The 17,104-nt window shown below is 37.8% G+C and overlaps 1 protein-coding gene across 4 annotated transcripts in view; it reads left to right on the top strand.

Annotated features, from left to right (window-relative positions):
• The window catches only part of LOC132199169 (mediator of RNA polymerase II transcription subunit 12), a 30,858-nt gene that overhangs the window by 8,406 nt on the left and 5,348 nt on the right, over nt 1–17,104 (top strand). For 2 of the 4 annotated variants that reach the window (XM_059623700.1, XM_059623697.1), the window contains 15 exons: nt 507–819; nt 871–999; nt 1,055–1,126; nt 1,179–1,289; nt 4,650–4,947; nt 5,004–5,160; nt 5,219–5,314; nt 5,374–5,630; nt 5,694–6,212; nt 6,267–6,396; nt 6,449–6,856; nt 6,916–7,158; nt 15,092–15,360; nt 15,608–15,744; nt 15,937–16,142. In XM_059623700.1, the coding sequence (XP_059479683.1) occupies nt 507–819; nt 871–999; nt 1,055–1,126; nt 1,179–1,289; nt 4,650–4,947; nt 5,004–5,160; nt 5,219–5,314; nt 5,374–5,630; nt 5,694–6,212; nt 6,267–6,396; nt 6,449–6,856; nt 6,916–7,158; nt 15,092–15,360; nt 15,608–15,744; nt 15,937–16,142 (3,345 nt within the window). The remainder of the gene's footprint in view (nt 1–506; nt 820–870; nt 1,000–1,054; nt 1,127–1,178; nt 1,290–4,649; nt 4,948–5,003; nt 5,161–5,218; nt 5,315–5,373; nt 5,631–5,693; nt 6,213–6,266; nt 6,397–6,448; nt 6,857–6,915; nt 7,159–15,091; nt 15,361–15,607; nt 15,745–15,936; nt 16,143–17,104) is intronic. The other 2 variants (XM_059623698.1, XM_059623701.1) reach the window with 2 other exon arrangements.

Here is a 17,104-nt window from a genome sequence, read left to right as displayed (position 1 = left end):
TTTGGTGTTGAGAAATTTAACATGCATGAAATTTCAAGAGATGAAAAAAAATCCTTGCATAATTTCGCTTTGATTAAGAGGTCTTTAAATTTTTGTAACGCATAAAAATATGCAATTTCAAATTAAGTTGGATGCAGATTTTTGTGTTAGCTTTGGATTTCAATTTTGCCCTCATTTCCATGATCGTCACAAAATTCTGATTTGAAAAAGTTTTTTGGACCTTGCAATTGGCCAAAATTTAAAAAGTTCACAAGCATGTTGACGATCTTCTAATAACCAGCTGATTTGATTTTAGCGCGGTTTAAATGTTCATCCTGTTGAGGGAGCAAACAAAAGTTATCCCCGATGAATAAGGGACGAAAAATTGAAGGCTGGACAAAGAAATATTTAACCCGGGACACTGGTTTAAATTGTATCCCTTTGGATTTATATCGGGATATCTTTTATCCCGGGAGAGCTGTCTATTGAATCTCTCCCATTAAATTTTTGGCTAAAACCCTTTATAGGCAATGTATGTGAGACTCACACCAACTCCATCAAGCTATCCCCTGAACAGCCAGTTTATGTGTGACGTCATTGCCAACCCTCGCAGAGCCAGTCAGAATGGAGCCACTAATTCGGTCGCTGCTTCACCAGCAGTGCGTCTTGAGGCTCATTGGCCACGGCAGCTTGCCGAGAGCACTGCAAATAGATACAGCTTTGTTTGCAATGCTGTTGTTGCTGCTTGCAGAGAAAAAGACAACGAAAGACTTAACGATCTAGCCGTTCTCTGTGCAGAACTGACAGCTTGCTGTAATGCACTTGGACCCGAATGGCTAGGTTTATTTTGTAATAAATTTTAGAGCCTCCTTATAAGTTACTTTTTTGTAGGTGTTTTCAAAGCGTTGTGCCCACATGACACAAGCAATGCTGCCTTTTATCCAGACGTTCAGAGAATAATTGATGTTACTGACCTCTCTATTCACACTTCATTGGCAGTGTTCACATCAATTTTAATTGGTTAAAAACTTCATAAAAGAAATCCTTATTATTTATTTGTTTTTATCTATTTCAGCTCGACATTGCTTTTCGCTTGAAGACTTTGTCGTAAATGTTGCATTGCCCTCTCTACTGACAGCAAGCCAAAGTATTTGAATTTAGCACTTTCATAACAATGTGTAGTAAAAAAAATATGTTAGGTAAAGAAAAGGTTGACTCAAAAGTGGAAGCTGGGGCTAGACTTACTTGTCATCTCCTGTTAAGATTATTCAAAACAAATGAGACTCCTCAACCTGCTTTGTACTCGGTTGGTAAGTAGAAGAAATTACTCTTTTTTTCTGTTGTTCAGATTCAGATAATATTTATTAAACAATTATTATTATTATTTATTCTTCTCGGTCAACACAAAAATTTTAAATTGGAAAAAAGAGAAGAAAGGGTTTACAACTAGCAGATGTCTGCTAAAACACCCGACATCAAAAGAGACGGCCGCCGCGGAAAAAAAAGAATGATATCACAAACACTTAAATATTCACTCTTGAATTACTGCCACAAATGCTCCTTGCAGAGAGAGGGAAAATTGCTTGAGGGACAGTTTTTAAGGGCAGGTAGCAGGTCGTTCCAAGGCTTGACTATCCTGAAGGAGAAAGCGCCGCGACCGAACTTGTTGTTGGCCGAGGGTGGCTGGAGGCGGGGGTCCTGTCACCTCTCAGCTTACGACCCATTACAATTCGGGCGCGTGCGTCAAAGTCTGTCTCGCCGCTCAGGAACTTTTTGAAGAAGTAGGTCGGTGTACCTGAGGTGCATGTCAATGGGCATAATTCTCTGCTCGATTGGCGGCGGAGGGGTGCGGCCGTAGATGAAGTGCAGTGCCCGATTCTGCACTCGATTGAGTTTGTTGACGTTCTCCTGCAACGTGGGGTGCAACGCAGGGAGACCGTAAATCATGGTTGGATTGACGAGCGAGAGATACGCAATTCTTTTGACGCGGGGGGTGCAGCCGCGCAAGTTTCGGGCCGCAAAACCGAGAGATTGGGCCACCTTGCTGTACACAATGTCCGTGAGGACCTGCCACCGGAGATCCCTCGAGATGTGGACGCCGATTCACCGAGGTTGTAGACAAACTCCAACCGATCGCGCGCGTGAGAAATGTCCATCACTTTGCACTTTTTCGCGTTAAGGCTCATTCCGTCATTTGCACAGATCTTCCTGCACCATAGTAAAAACCGCATTTTAAAATAAGTCAGTGTACATTGCATTATTTATTTTAAACGATAAAATTCGTTCAAGTCACAGAAAGAGCTCAAAAAACGCAATCAGCAAGTCTCCACAAGGTCGCGTAAAAAAGAATGGTCAAAGTAAAGTTGAAAATTTGAAAATCGCACTGTTAAATATCCAAGGCATTAAATCTGCAGTAAAATTAGCGAATTTCGAAAATTGCGTAACTAATTTGCGCGAAAAGCCCTCAATCATTGTAATAAATGAGCATTGGCTCTGTTCAAAGGAAGCCAAACATTTTAGCATAACTAATTATAAAACTGTTACTTTCTTTGGCCGTAAGATAAGAGAAAGAGGAGGAGTTTCAAGATTCAAGATTTCTTTATTTTGTTAAGCATTATATACCACATAACATATACATAGTAATAACCGCTTTTTAAATTAAGACAGTGTACATTGCATTATTTAAACGATAAAATTCGTTCAAGTCATAGAATTTGTGCTCTAACACAAAAGCTTTCACCATTTTTACAAGAACCTCGTCATTTTCGAGGACTTTTAAAGATATCGGTAATGCATTAAATATTCTGGGGATCATGATTTCTGGGTTTTCTACAGATTTCTTAAGCTTTACTTCTTTCACAACCAAATCATTACAGCAAAGATTAGTCTGATTATGTCTAGTCACTCTCCTCGTATCTACAGTATCACTATATTTCTGAAATAGGTTTCGGTTTTGCACTAAGAATTTTATACATTCGAGTATATACAACGATGGCACGGTTATTATATTATATTTGACAAATAATGGTTTACAAGTATCCAACGCTTCATTAGATCGCCAGTAGGGAATGCCCGCCATGGCTCTCAACGCTCTTTTCTGTGCTCTAAATACTTTGATTAAATGACTAGAACCCCCCCCCCCCCCCCAAATTACAATCCATACATTATATGACTCTGAACGTGTGAAAAATAGATAAATTTAAGAATGTTATCTGACACCTTGTATTTCAGTCTAGTAAACACATGAGAGACTCCTCTCATTTTATTAACAACCTTATCACAGTGATCATTCCAGTAAAGTGTATCATTTATTTGTACTCCCAGGAGTTTACCAGATTTACAGATTTCTATATTTTCATCTTCAATCTTAACATCAGGTTGAATAAGATTTTTTGTTTGGCTGGTATGTATTTGTAGTTTGGTAGAATATTAATTCCCATTCCTTCTTAAACACTTGATAATCATCAATGTTTTTGATTCAATCGGGGAGATGATAGAAAATTCTTGGGATCATAATGTGAAGGGACAGCGCAGTCAGCAACAGTCTGTTTGGTTTGACAAATAAGTCTTGCTCCGCAATAGGTTTATTTCGAGTACTGCGTTTCTAGTGCACCTTGCTTTCAGAATTTTTGAGGAACAATTCAGGATACTTTTTGTAAAATTTAACGCATTCAAAGGCGTACACAGAGAAGGCTGGCAGGATCTGAAATTCTTCAAAAAGTGGTCGGCAAGACTCGACAAGTGCAATGCCCTCTTTTGTCTTTTACCTGCCATCGCACGGATAATTCTCTTTTGAGCAATGAAAACCTTTTCCAACATGGGCGATCCACCCCAAATTACAATTGAGTATAGTAAGTGACTTTGGATATGGGCGAAATAGCTCTTAGCAATTTAGTTTGAATGCGCTGCCTTAATTTAACAAAGAGGTACGTGGTACTTCTCAGTTTCGCTACAACCTGATCGCATTGGGTGCTCCAGTTCATTGTATCAGAGAGCATTACACCAAGTATTTTTTCTTGATTTCTTTAGCTTCTATTTCAGCGTCGTTAATTCTGATTACAGGCGGTTCCAATTTACTAGTTTGAGCAGTATGCATTTGCAGCACCTGAGTTTTCTTTTCGTTCAATCTTAAGCGGTTTTTACTAGCAAAATCAATCATTTTGTCATTAGCCACAGCAGTATGATAATCCATCCCAGCTAGATGATTTCTTTGACGGGAATAACTTCAAATTTTTTTCTATTTCAAATAGGGTAACGTCAGGCTGAGCAGTAAATTTGATTCCATTTGAATCAATGTTTAATTATTGTTGTTTATTCTACTCAAGTCATATATGAAAAAATTGACATGGAAAAATGAGCAGAAAGGGTATCACAACTAGCAGAGGTCTGCTAAAATGCCCGACATGAAAAAGAGATCGGCCACCGCTTGAACTCAGTATAGAGTTCAATTTCATCACTACTAAGATTTACCTGAGGTTCAACAAGTTTCTTATTTAAAAAGTTAAAATTTTTCTGCAAATCCTTTTCCATTTAACCATCAATTTCAATTTGCTTAATATCATTTTCATATTTATCTTGGTTCAGGTTGCAAGTTTTGTTAATAATTTTCCAGGCCATACCAGTCTTATTAGATGCTTTTAACATTTTCTGTGATGATTTTCTTTTTAAAGGAACTTCACCTCATCCCATGGCAGCAACTCTTCAGCACTTCAACATTCGACTGAGCTGTGATCGACACTTGCTTGCAGCTGCTCACAATAATATAAACATAGGCGCTTTGTTAGCTGTATTGAAAGGCATTTTGGTAATGGGTGATGCAACTGCTCGCGATTGCAAGGGGAAAAAGGATTCTGTGGGCCCTGTCAGCAAATCTATATCTGTTTGCGGGTCTGGAGAACTGAGTATAAGCCACATTTTGGGTACCAGTGATCTCCTTAGTGCAAATGACGACCCACTTCTTGATGTTGGGTAAGCTGAGAAATATCTAAAGAAGTTACATTTTCTATTAACAGTTCATGTTTAAGAGCTCAGAGGCTAGAAAAAGCCGGACTCTCTGAGTACGCACAGCACGTCCTTCAGCAGATATGCAGCCAAGAGTGGGTTCTTGTGCGCTGCCTGCAAAACCCAGAAGACCTTTGCCATGCAGAAATGCTGTTGGACAATATGCTAACTCCGAAACAAGTAACCCGAAATTTTGTTTTGATATATCTATGTACATGTGTATTACTGTGGTAAATAGGCTCAAAGGCTTTTGAGGATGATCTGCTATCCTGAAAATCCAGCTGCTGCTTCTGATAACCAGGAGCAACCTGAAGTCATAACAAAGATATTGGAGGTATTACATTGAAGAAGTAAATGAAAAATATTTATAAATCTAATCATTAAATACTGTAGAATCTTGATCAGTGGCGTCTACGTATGTCTTGGCTGGACCTACAGCTTATGTTCAAACAGCTGCCTAATAACACATCTGATTTATCTGCCTGGCTTGACACAGTTGCAAAAGCAGCCATAGACGTCTTCCACTTATGTGGCGGACCTGAGGCAACAGACCACCCTTCCTCATGCTCTTCCAGTTCCTCGTCTTCGTCAAGTAACTCCTCTCATCGAGCCAAACCTTCCAAACAGCGACATGACAAGCCAACAAATAAGTATCAAAAATTCATTGTATTATATTTTTTTAATAATTAAAAATTTTAATTTTTAAATTTAAGCATCTGGCTTGTAGCACCACTTGTTTCAAAGCTACCCAGTGCTGTGCAAGGCCAAGTCTTGAAAGCAGCTGGCGCCGTTCTTGAGGAAATCAACTGGAGTGCCGTGGCTCGAAGCCGAGGCCGACCGTCTGGCACCAATCACCTACTCAGTCATCAGCCTTTTCTCTCGCTCGTCCTCACCTGTTTGCGTGGGCAAGACGAGCAAAGGGAGGGTTTGCTTGCTTCCTTGCACTCCCAACTGACCATGTTTCTCATGGCAGCCAAGGACGAGCAAGCCGCTTCAAGAGATGGCCAGGCAGGAGGCAGCACTGGTGGAAATGAATCTGAGCCAGGACGTGGTATGGGGCAGGGCGGAGCCAATGCTGATGCTGCCCTGATGCAGGATGCATTGCAGCTTAGATTTAGTCTTGTTGGAGGAATGTTTGATACCATTCAGCGCAGTACAAGTTCAACTACCGACTGGGCTCTTCTGCTTCTGCAACTGATTGCCCATGGAGTCATAGATTTACACAACAACAGGCAAATAAAAATATAACATTTCTTTCTAGATTTATTTACAATTTTTTATTCCAGTGAATTATTTACCACTGTTTTGGACATGCTAGCCACCCTTATTCATTCAACCCTTTTCACTGATGCGCAATCCGAAAAAGGGGAGGAAAACAGGAAGCACTATCAAAATCTAATGAAAAAACTCAAAAAGGTTTCTTTATATTTGATAGTTGGTTGCAAACATTTAAAATAATTTAAAATAGGAGCTTGGAGACCGACATTCACAATCGATTTCTCAGGCTAGGCAGCTGCTGCCACTGGGCAAACCGATGTGTGACATGATCAGCTGCGAACCTGTAGGATGCTTCACAGATACTAAGGGCAATAAAATACAGGGATTTGATTCATTGGAAAAAAAGCAGGGTATGCGGGTGCATGAAAAGCAGCGTATCAGCCCATGGGACTTGCTGGAAGGACAGAAAAACCCTGCCCCTCTTTCCTGGGCATGGTATTTGGGCGTGCGGGTGGAGAGGAAGCCTCTTTGGTATGAGGACACCCATCGACTTCTTCGCTTCCACACCCACTCTTTGCAAAAACCAGCCTCCTATTTCCTAGACCCTCCTGTGCTTCCACCCGAAGATCTAATTGATGATCCTCCTGCTGAAAAGAAGGTTTTGTCTTTTTAATACTTCAAAATTCAAAATCAAGAAGCTACAAACAAATTTAACAGATTTGTCCATGTGTATTGTGCAACAAAGACAGCAAAGCAGACACTCCTAACTCAACAGACCAGTCGCCAAGAGGCCGGCGCATGAGCAAAGCGACCAGACCCCGAAGGAATAAGAAACCTCAACCTGGCCACCCTGCAATGGCTGCACAGGCCGCTGCTGCACAAGCAGCCGCTCAAGCTGCCCAACAAGTTGGGGCCCCTCAACAGCAGCAGCCAGGAATGATGGGAATTCCATCATTGCAGGTAAAAAAATCAATTATAAAAGAAATCCACCTTTTCAATTTATTGAAATATCACATAAGATTCAAGATTCAAGATTTCTTTATTTTGTTAAGCATTATATACCACATAACATACATAGTAAATAACAGCTTTTTAAAATAAGTCAGTGTACATGGCATTATTTAAACGATAAAATTCGTTCAAGTCATAGAATTTGTGCTCTAACACAAAAGCTTTCACCATTTTTACAAGAACCTCGTCATTTTCGAGGACTTTTAAAGATATCGGTAATGCATTAAATATTCTGGGGATCATGATTTCTGGGTTTTCTACAGATTTCTTAAGCTTTACTTCTTTCACAACCAAATCATTACAGCAAAGATTAGTCTGATTATGTCTAGTCACTCTCCTCGTATCTACAGTATCACTATATTTCTGAAATAGGTTTCGGTTTTGCACCAAGAATTTTATACATTCAAGTATATACAACGATGGCACGGTCATTATATTATATTTGACAAATAATGGTTTACAAGTATCCAACGCTTCATTAGATCGCCAGTAGGGAATGCCCGCCATGGCTCTCAACGCTCTTTTCTGTGCTCTAAATACTTTGATTAAATGACTAGAACCCCCCCAAATTACAATCCCATACATTATATGACTCTGAACGTGTGAAAAATAGATCAATTTAAGAATGTTATCTGACACCTTGTATTTTAGTCTAGTGAACACATGAGAGACTCCTCTCATTTTATTGACAACCTTATCACAGTGATCATTCCAGTTAAGTGTATCATTAATTTGTACTCCCAAGAGTTTACCAGTTTTACAGATTTCTATACTCTTATCTTCAATTTTAACATCAGGTTGAACAAGATTTTTTGTTTGGCTGGTATGTATTTGTAGTATTTTAGATTTTTCTGAATTTATCCTCAAAAAATTATCATTAGCAAAACCGACAAAACTGTCATTTACAGCCACCGTTTTAGTATTTACCTCAGGGAAAGACTCTCCCTTGACTATAGCCGTGGAGTCGTCGGCAAACAAAATCAGGAGGGCCAAGAACACAGCGAGAGGAATATCATTTAAATACATAGAAAACCCAATTGGGCCGAGAACTGTGCCTTGCGGCACACCCCTGTTACTCTCTAATATATCCGAGTTAATAAACTCCTCGTACCTATCACAACCAAGGTTCTTGAGCTGTACAAATTGTTTCCTATTTGATAAGAAGCAGGCCAACCACGAGAGCAAGTTCTCGTTTAGACCGTATTGTTTTAACTTATGTATAAGGAGAGGTGGATGAAGGGTGCCAAATGCGTTAGAGAAATCATACAAGATAACATTCACTTTTTCTTTTGCTTCAACTGATTCGTACAAAGATGTTACATAGCTATATAAGGCCGTTACAGTATTTTTTCCCTTTCTAAATCCATGTTGCTCAGGTATTTGGATATTATTAGTGTTCAAGTGGTTTTCCAATCTATGTAAAAAGGCTTTCTCATATACTTTCGATATTGATGACGTTATCGCAATTGGTCTATAATTTGAAGGGTTTTCTTTTTCGCCCTTTTTAAACAGTGGGATAATTTTAGCAAGTTTCATATTTTCGGGGAAACTACCTTTTAGGAATGACTCGTTTATTAAATAAGTAAGAGGCGCAGTAATATACATTGAAATTTTTTTCAGTACAGTGGTTGAAATTCCATCCCACCCAGATGAATTTTTTGATGGGAGATGATTTATTATACTATATATTTCAAACTCCTCAAAAAGCTGTAATTCTTGTACCATATTACCAAGGTTATCAGTCACTTTGGAACAATCAGCTAAATTTATATTATTTAGGTCAGGCTCTGGTTCAACAAATACATTGTTCAGGCAATTGGCGATATTAAGTTTAATTGATTCTTTAGCACCGTTTATATTTAATTCGTCAATATACTCTGAATTTTTACTTTTCCCTAATTTAGTGTTTATAAGTTTCCACGCTGCACTGGATTTGTTTTTAGATGTTGCAATTTTCCTATCATTTACTTGCTTTGTTTCTATTTGTATTTTATTAACAACTTCCTTCTTCATGTGTTTCAGTTTTAGCTTCAGTTCAGCCTTAATAATTTCTATGGAAAAATTATAGCTTATGAAACTGCAGTTTTTTTTCCAAGAGTTCCCTCAGGGCTTTTGGAGGAATTTTTTTTAGGAAACCAATCATTTTGAGTTTCACATATGTTGGAGGGCTTTTATAAATAAATTGTTTTCCAAAATTTTGGACCCCAAAAATATTTCGTCTTCCCCGTTTTTTCGGGACACTTTGAAAAAATTTAAAACGTCTCTGCTACCGCAAATACTAGAGTGATAAAAATTTCAGCTCTCGACGTAATTTTTTATGCCGAACAACTTTTCCGTTGAACCCAAAGCTTGAGATCAAAGGTCAAGGTCACTTTTAAGCCCAGTGGTTAGAATGCTTGCATTCTAATCAGTGGGTTCCTTGGCTGTCATGGGATCAATGCTCAGCCTGAGGCTCTTTGTGGAAACAAATAGCCTCTGGTATGCGAATCATTGATAAAATTTCGGCTGACACGTCGGGAATTTGGGAGGTATGGCGCAAGCTGTGCCGACTCGCACTCGGAGGTTTGCCACGTTTCCTCCGAGCCACAAGCTGGAAGAACTCGGATTGCGTGGCGAATTCCTGCGTTCATTCCAAGTCCTTCGTGGCAAGGCTGGGGCAAGGTCTCAAGGGGGTGGGGGAGTCATGCGAGCACCACCAAATTTGCTAGAAAGCCCCCGAAAAAGGGTCAGGTGTCAGATTAGTTGGGAAGCACAAATGTGCCAAGGGTGCTCGACTTCGGCGAGAGACCGACCCAATAGCCTAATAAGCTCACGGGTGCCAAAAGCGAAAAAAAAACTTTTAAGTGATTTTATGATTTTTTCAGTAAAAAAGTCCGATTTTGGGGATGATGGTCCCTTCTGATTTTTTTTTCATGTATAGGAAAAAATGTAGCTCGTGTAATTTTACTTATAATACTTAAAACACCAAATTTTTGTTTCTAGCGCACTTAGAAATAAATTAAATTCGATTTATAAATAAATAATGCTAGATTTCCTTGGATATAAGGTGGAAAATAAAGGTTTTCTCTTTTTAATCGACTTATTATAAAGCTAGAAACAAAAAAAGGGGGTCCAAAATATTGTTCTTGACAAGACCTTTAGAACTACGTATCACACATTATAGTCAGGCTACCCTAGGTCAAAGGTCACGGTGACCTTTGACCCAATGGTCATCATTATGCACGTTTTCCGAATTTCCATACTACTGGGAACATTTTTTGTCATTATCAAATATTGTCTTAAACCAATGCAAATCAAATTAATTACGTTTTTTGTGATGACCCTTCGTCCCAAGGAGCATAAATCAACGTTTTTTAATAGTGTTAGCTAATTTTAAATTTAACGAAAAATACCCACATCGCAATTTTTACATATTACGTAAAATTTAACAAGGAATCGATTGGCTATCTTGAAATTTTATTTTGGCGTGTGGCCAGGTTTCAAATTTGAGTTTGAAAATTTTGATTCAAAATTAGTGACCTTGAACTTTGACCTAAAAATTTGAAAGCAACAGCAAAGTTGTAGAGCTCAACGAGAAAATTTAAAATATATACAGAATTTTGCTGTAGGACCACAGGAAGCCGAGATATTTAAGTTTTTTGGATTTTTCAAAATGCCCCGTAAAACCTGCAATTTTCAAAATTTTTAGGAAAATTTTTATGAGCTTCCTTTCAAACCGTGCTGAATTACTTGCGAAATTTTTAGATCGTTACCTGTAACTTGGGGGACCTATGTGATCCTAAAAAGATTTGCTCAGTAGTTAATTGTTAGTTTTCTCATAAATTGCGTCCGAAGTTAAAAAAAACAGGCCAAAAAATCCGAAAGAAAAAAAAAACAACAATATTTCCCATTTATTTACAAAATTCTAAAATAACAACCATTTCAGTTCAAATTGGTGTCAGGGTTCTCAAATATATTAATATAAACCAATTTGGCTCATGTTTTATCACAGCTCATGTGAAATTGGTGGCTTTTTCGCCCGGTTTTTTTAACTTCAGACGCAATTTGTGAGAAACTATAATATAAATACTCTGAAATTCACGTATTATATGTAAAATTACACGACACGAGCTACATTTTTTCCTATACCTGCAAAAAAATCAAAAGGGACCCCCAAAATCGGATTTTGTTACTGAAAAAATCATAAAATCGCTTGAAAGTGACCTTGAACTGTGACCTACAGCTTTGGGTTCAACAGAAAAGTTAAGAAATTACGTCTAGGGGTGAAATTTTTATTCATTCGCGGTTGCAGAGTTATACACGTTTTAAATGTTTTCAAAATGTCCCGAAAAAACGGGGAAGTCGAAATTCTTGGGGCCCAAAATTTTTGAAAACCATTCCTTTTTAAAAGCCCTCCAACATATGTGACCCTCAAAATGATTGGTTTCATAAAAAAAATTCCTCCAAAGACCCTGTGAGGTGTGGGTGTTTAAGTGTTATTTTAAATTATTGTTATTATTTGAACCCAAAAATGAAAATAAAAAAAATTAATTGGGTGGTGCCTTCTGTACCACCAATAAAGGGCACAGGCCAACAAGACTTTGTCTTGGCCTGACCCTAAAAAAAAAAAAAAAAAAATAATAATAATAATAATAATAATTCTTCTCGGTCTGTACTAAAATTTTCAAAGATTGGAGTAAAAAAAGAGAAGAAAGGGTTTACAACTAGCAGATGTCTGCTAAAATGCCCGACATCAAAAGAGACGGCCGCCGCGGTAACACACTATTGAGAAAAAAAAGAACGATATCACAAACACTTTAAAATCTTCAATTACTGCCACAAATGCTCCTTGCAAAGAGAGGGAAAATTTCTTGAGGGACAGTTAAATATTTATTTATTAATTTGATATCTCAGGTTGGCTAATTAAAATAAAATAAAACCATTTTAATTTTATTCAAAGATGCAATGTTGCTTATCGACACGTTTGAATAAAATATTCCGACGCCTAACTGAGATGAGCTTATTGGGGCGTTATTAAAACTAGTCAGAGTGAATTTGAAACAATTAGATTCGTTATTATTAGTTGTTTATAGAGGGTGAGTCGAGCGGTCAGTTTTTATTATAATTAAGATTTTTAATTAGAAATACTTAAATATAAAAATAGCTTTGTTTCAGCTTGATAATTTTATAGCAGAACTTGTTCGGCTTCCTTGTATAACTAAACAAATTGCCTGTTTTGATTCGCTTGGAGCCTCGATACAAGAATTTTGAAAGTAGTTTGAGGTGTTTTGTTCATGCCCGCAAATTTTATAGCAGAGAAGAGTTTTTTCAACTCGTCGATGAATTGTAATATTTTTTTTTAATCTTCTCTTCCATTTATTTTGTACAATGTTGCAAATGGGGCGCGTTGCAGTGAGTCTTTACATTGTGGCGACGCTTCATAAGTCAATAAAGATCAATAATAATAATAATAATAATAAGTGAATCAATAATTTAATTTTGATGATCAAGATTTATCTTGTTTTCTTGAAAAGGTTTATTTCAATATAAAGCAGTAATTTTATGCAGTAGAATAATGCAAATTTTATTTGTTTAATGTATATTACCACACACAAAATTAAATAATGTTGAATGAATTTTCTTTCATAAAAACTACGGCTATTTCCAAGAAACAAATATTGCAAGTATTTTCTCAAATGATTATGCATAGAATGGGCAATAATTATTTGGCGTATTTTTGTGATTTAATTTATTGATTGATAATGTTATAGTACTGTGTAACATTATTGCTTCCGAGAGAGAATTTTGTATGTAAATTCTTAAAATAATTCTGGCCAGTGCTTAAGGCGCTGCCAAAAGGCTAAAGCTAAATTTCTAAATTCTATATTTTCTATTCCTTTTTTATGAAAATGAGGAAACTATTATGAGAGATTATTTAGGACAGGCCAATGTGGGCAAAAATTAGCAAAGATATGCAAACCTATAGGCTTCCGTAGAGGCACACGGCGTAAGGATGAGACGCCTGTAGATTTGCAGTTCTCAAATCAAAGAAGAATCAACTTTGATTATTGCTTATTTGATCGAAGGACCACGTCAGACGCTTGTTCGACAGAGTCTAACAATTTATTTTACTGTTCGAGACTGCTTAAAATAAAACTTCTCCTACTTTACTTTAAAAGGCCAATGAGAGGGTTATAAAAATTATGTTCTATTTTAAAATACAAGGGTTGCAGTTGAAGGGTTGAAATTGAATTGAATTGAGACGGATGCTGTACGAAATGTGTTATGTTGCGGGGGTGATGCTTTTCTTCATATGTGTGCGCGCGGCGCTCTTTTTTATTATTGTTGTTTATTTGTCCACATTGTTACAAATACATTGTTTACATTCAATTTTTGAAAAACAATTATTTAAGAAAAAGAGATTGTTGGACAAAAAGGCATCACCAGTAGCAAAAATTTTTCTAAAACTTCCGAGATCAAAAAGACCCCATCCGCCGCAGTGAGCCTCGGTTGACTAAGTTTCTTCTCTCTTGAACGGATTTGTCTACACTCTAAGGGCAACCAAAATACCAATTTTCAACAAGATCCGCCGACCCCATACCAAAAGTGGGTCCCTTTAAAAAAAATAATGCCTATAAATTTTTCCATGTAATAAATGCTTTATGCTAGGCTCCGTTTTACTGTTAGGAACTAAATTTTCAGGGCAACATGGGTCAAATTCAAAATTTCTTTTTTTTTTAAGCATTAAATTGCAACTGCAAGAAACACTTTGTAAAATAAGTCAAGATACATTTCATTATTCAAACGGTAAAATTCATTGAAGTCATAGAATTGATGTTGTAAGTAATGTAAGTACAAAAGCTCTCAATTTCTTAACAAGTTCCTCATCATTTTCGAGGGGTTTTTAAATTTCTAGGCAGAGCATTGAAAATTCTTGGGATCATATAGTCAGGGCTTTCTACAGATTTTTTAAAAGTAACTTCTCTCACAACTCATTTACACACAGGTTAGTTTGATTATGTCATGTCAATCTCCTCGTCTCCTCACTATCGCCATACTTTCTAAAGAGGTGACGATTCCGCACTATAAATTTAATACGTTCAAGTATATATACAGCATACATGGGTGCGCTCAACAATTTTGCGCTCGCGCTCGCGATCACTGGCAACACTGCGCTCGCGCTCTGCGCTCACGCTCAAGATTTTGAAAATGTTGCGCTCGCGCTCAATTTTTTAAAAAGTCTTGCGCTCACGCTTTGCGCTCAAAAATATTTTTACCCGAAGAAAAAGTGCGACTTTTTAGACAATTTTTTAATATAAAAAAAATCCATCGGCAATTAAAAATGATAAAGTTGAAGTTAAATTACCAAAATTGGGATCAGTTTTGAAGTTTTTGGTATAAAAACACTGTTTTTCGCTACAATTTTTGATCAAATTTGGGAATTTTTACTTTTGGTTTGAGCGCAAAATGAGCGCAATTGAGCGCTGCGCTCAGCGACCAATGCGCTCGCGCTCTGCGCTCGCGCTCATGAGCGCAGAGCGCAAAGTGCGCTCTGCCCATGTATGATATACAGTCATAATATTATATTTTACAAATAATGGTTTACAAGTGTCCAGAGCTTCGTTAGATCTCCAATACGAAACGCCTGCCATAGCTCTCGAAAAACGTTTATTAAATGACATGAGCCCCCTCAGATCACAATTCCGTACATTATATGACTCTGTACATGGGCATAACATATCAATTTGAGTATATCATCAGACACTTTATATTTCAATCTAGTGAATACATGAGTAACACTGCGCAGTTTATTCACAACTTTATCACATTGATCAGTCCAATTTAAGGTGTCGTTTATTTGTACTCCTAATAATCTACCAGTCTTTGAAATTTCTATTTTCAGCAGATGGGCTACCAGGGCGGAATGTACCCGCCTCAGCAGCAGGCTCAACAGCAACAGTGGTACAACCAGCAGCAGTCCCAGCAGTATTTCAACCAGCCACAGCAGCAGCAGCAGCAGCAGCAAATGCCGAGACCACCCTTTGAGCGGGCCATCTTGAATCCCTCGAAACAGGCATTGTCCAACATGCTTAGAATGCGTAATCCACAGGCGCAGTTTATGGCTCAGCAGAATCCAAACTTCCAGGCAATACAGCGGCAGCAGCTTGTTAGGTAGGTTGGGAAACACACCTTAAGCCTAATAGAGCTCAGGCATGAAGACGAATTGAAAAAGGAAAATCCCAGAACACTATGTGTAAAAATTAATACACTTCTTTAACCCATGAAGCTTTTTTGCTCCTCATCTGTTTTACAATCCACACATTTTAATTTTGCCTTCAAATTTTCAAGAAAATTATTGTGTGCCTGATTGTTTTGTCCGAGTGGTTTGAAGCAGCATGTTGTTTTTGTGTGGTTCTAGGCAGCAAATGCGGCCCCAGGGGCCAGGCATGGCCCAAGGCCCCCTGCAGCAGGGCCAACAGCCAGGCATGTTCCCCAACCAGCAACAACAGCCCCAGAACATGAATCAGGGATACCCTCCTAACATGGCGCCACAAGGTGAGCGACTTCAGCCCAATCTAATTTTGTAAAAACACTTATTGACCTTGCCAGCTATGATTACAAATAATTCCTCTTACAAAGACAACAATTCCAAATTTTGTTTTTAATAATACTTTAAAATTAAGTGCTAAAATGGCATTAATGAAATTTTTGACTGTTTGATTATTGAATTAAATTTTTTTTTTTGAGGTATGGCCCAGGGAGCCTATTATGGTCAGCAGCAGGCGATGGGGCAGGGCCAGGTGATGGGCGGTGGGGGCTTCGGTCCACAGACAGCCCAGCAGCCTCAGAGTTACCAGCAACCGCAGATGACCAGACAGCAGCAAGAGCAACTGTACATGCAACAGCAACAACGTCCCATGACCGGCGTTAGACCTCAGCAGCCCTATATGCAGGTGTGTTATTAATCCCAATTCCCAAATTTAGAAATCGACATATGAATCTGAATATTATATGTATATATTTTTAGTCATGCACCCAGCAAAGTTAAGAGTTATGACAGCTCTAGTTTAATGTAATGGAAAATTTCATAGAGCTGTGGTAGCTCTACAAATTTGCCTGTAATGTTTCCAATTCATGATTGCTCGAAACTCTAAGGTGATATTAGATTAGATTAGATCAAAATTTATTGCATTAGACATGTATTATACCATTGTTTAAAAAAGGAGAAAAAGTAGACCCTTCAAATTATAGACCAATAATTGCGATTACATCATCAATATCAAATGTGTGTGAGAAAGCTTTTTTAAATAGACTGGAAAACCACTTAAATTTGGAAGCGGCGCGCAGGCACAGAGTCAGTAAGCCAGAAGCCACGTCAGTTCGCAAAATTTACTTAGATTAAGGCTAAGTACTCTGTTAGGAGTTTTGTAAATTCCAAAAATTTGTCTATAAAGTGTTCGGCCTTGCAGTCGTTAAGTATTTATTTTGCTAATGTGGATGTCTTATTTGTTGCTTCAGAGCAAATATTAGGTAGCTCGTCCATGCGGGCGAGTATTAGTACCGACGAGTTCCAACTTTCCGAGTACCTAAAGAGAGCGTATAGCACGTAGTGCATAGCCCATCTGTCCATAAAATAGAGACAGAGTGCGTGTCTGAGGCAAAAGCCGGACAGACACTAGGACTCGAGCAAAGCCGGTTTTCAGATTCAGATTCAGAATTATTTTTATTTCATTAAGTCATCAACGAATTGACAACTTTTAAAATACGTCATTCACATATTTATACAATTTACAAATCAAATTTACAACTGAAAAATTCGTTCATGTCATAATACTGACACTTATATGTACAATTTCTCTTATTTTGCAAATAAACTCGTTACTTTCGATAGTCATTTTTACACTATAACAGGTAA

Source organism: Neocloeon triangulifer, unplaced genomic scaffold (genome assembly GCF_031216515.1).
Source record: "Neocloeon triangulifer isolate White Clay Creek 2 clone unplaced genomic scaffold, ASM3121651v1 ptg000013l, whole genome shotgun sequence".
NCBI classification, from domain to species: Eukaryota; Metazoa; Arthropoda; class Insecta; order Ephemeroptera; family Baetidae; genus Neocloeon; species Neocloeon triangulifer.
This window is presented reverse-complemented; position numbering and strand designations above follow the sequence as displayed.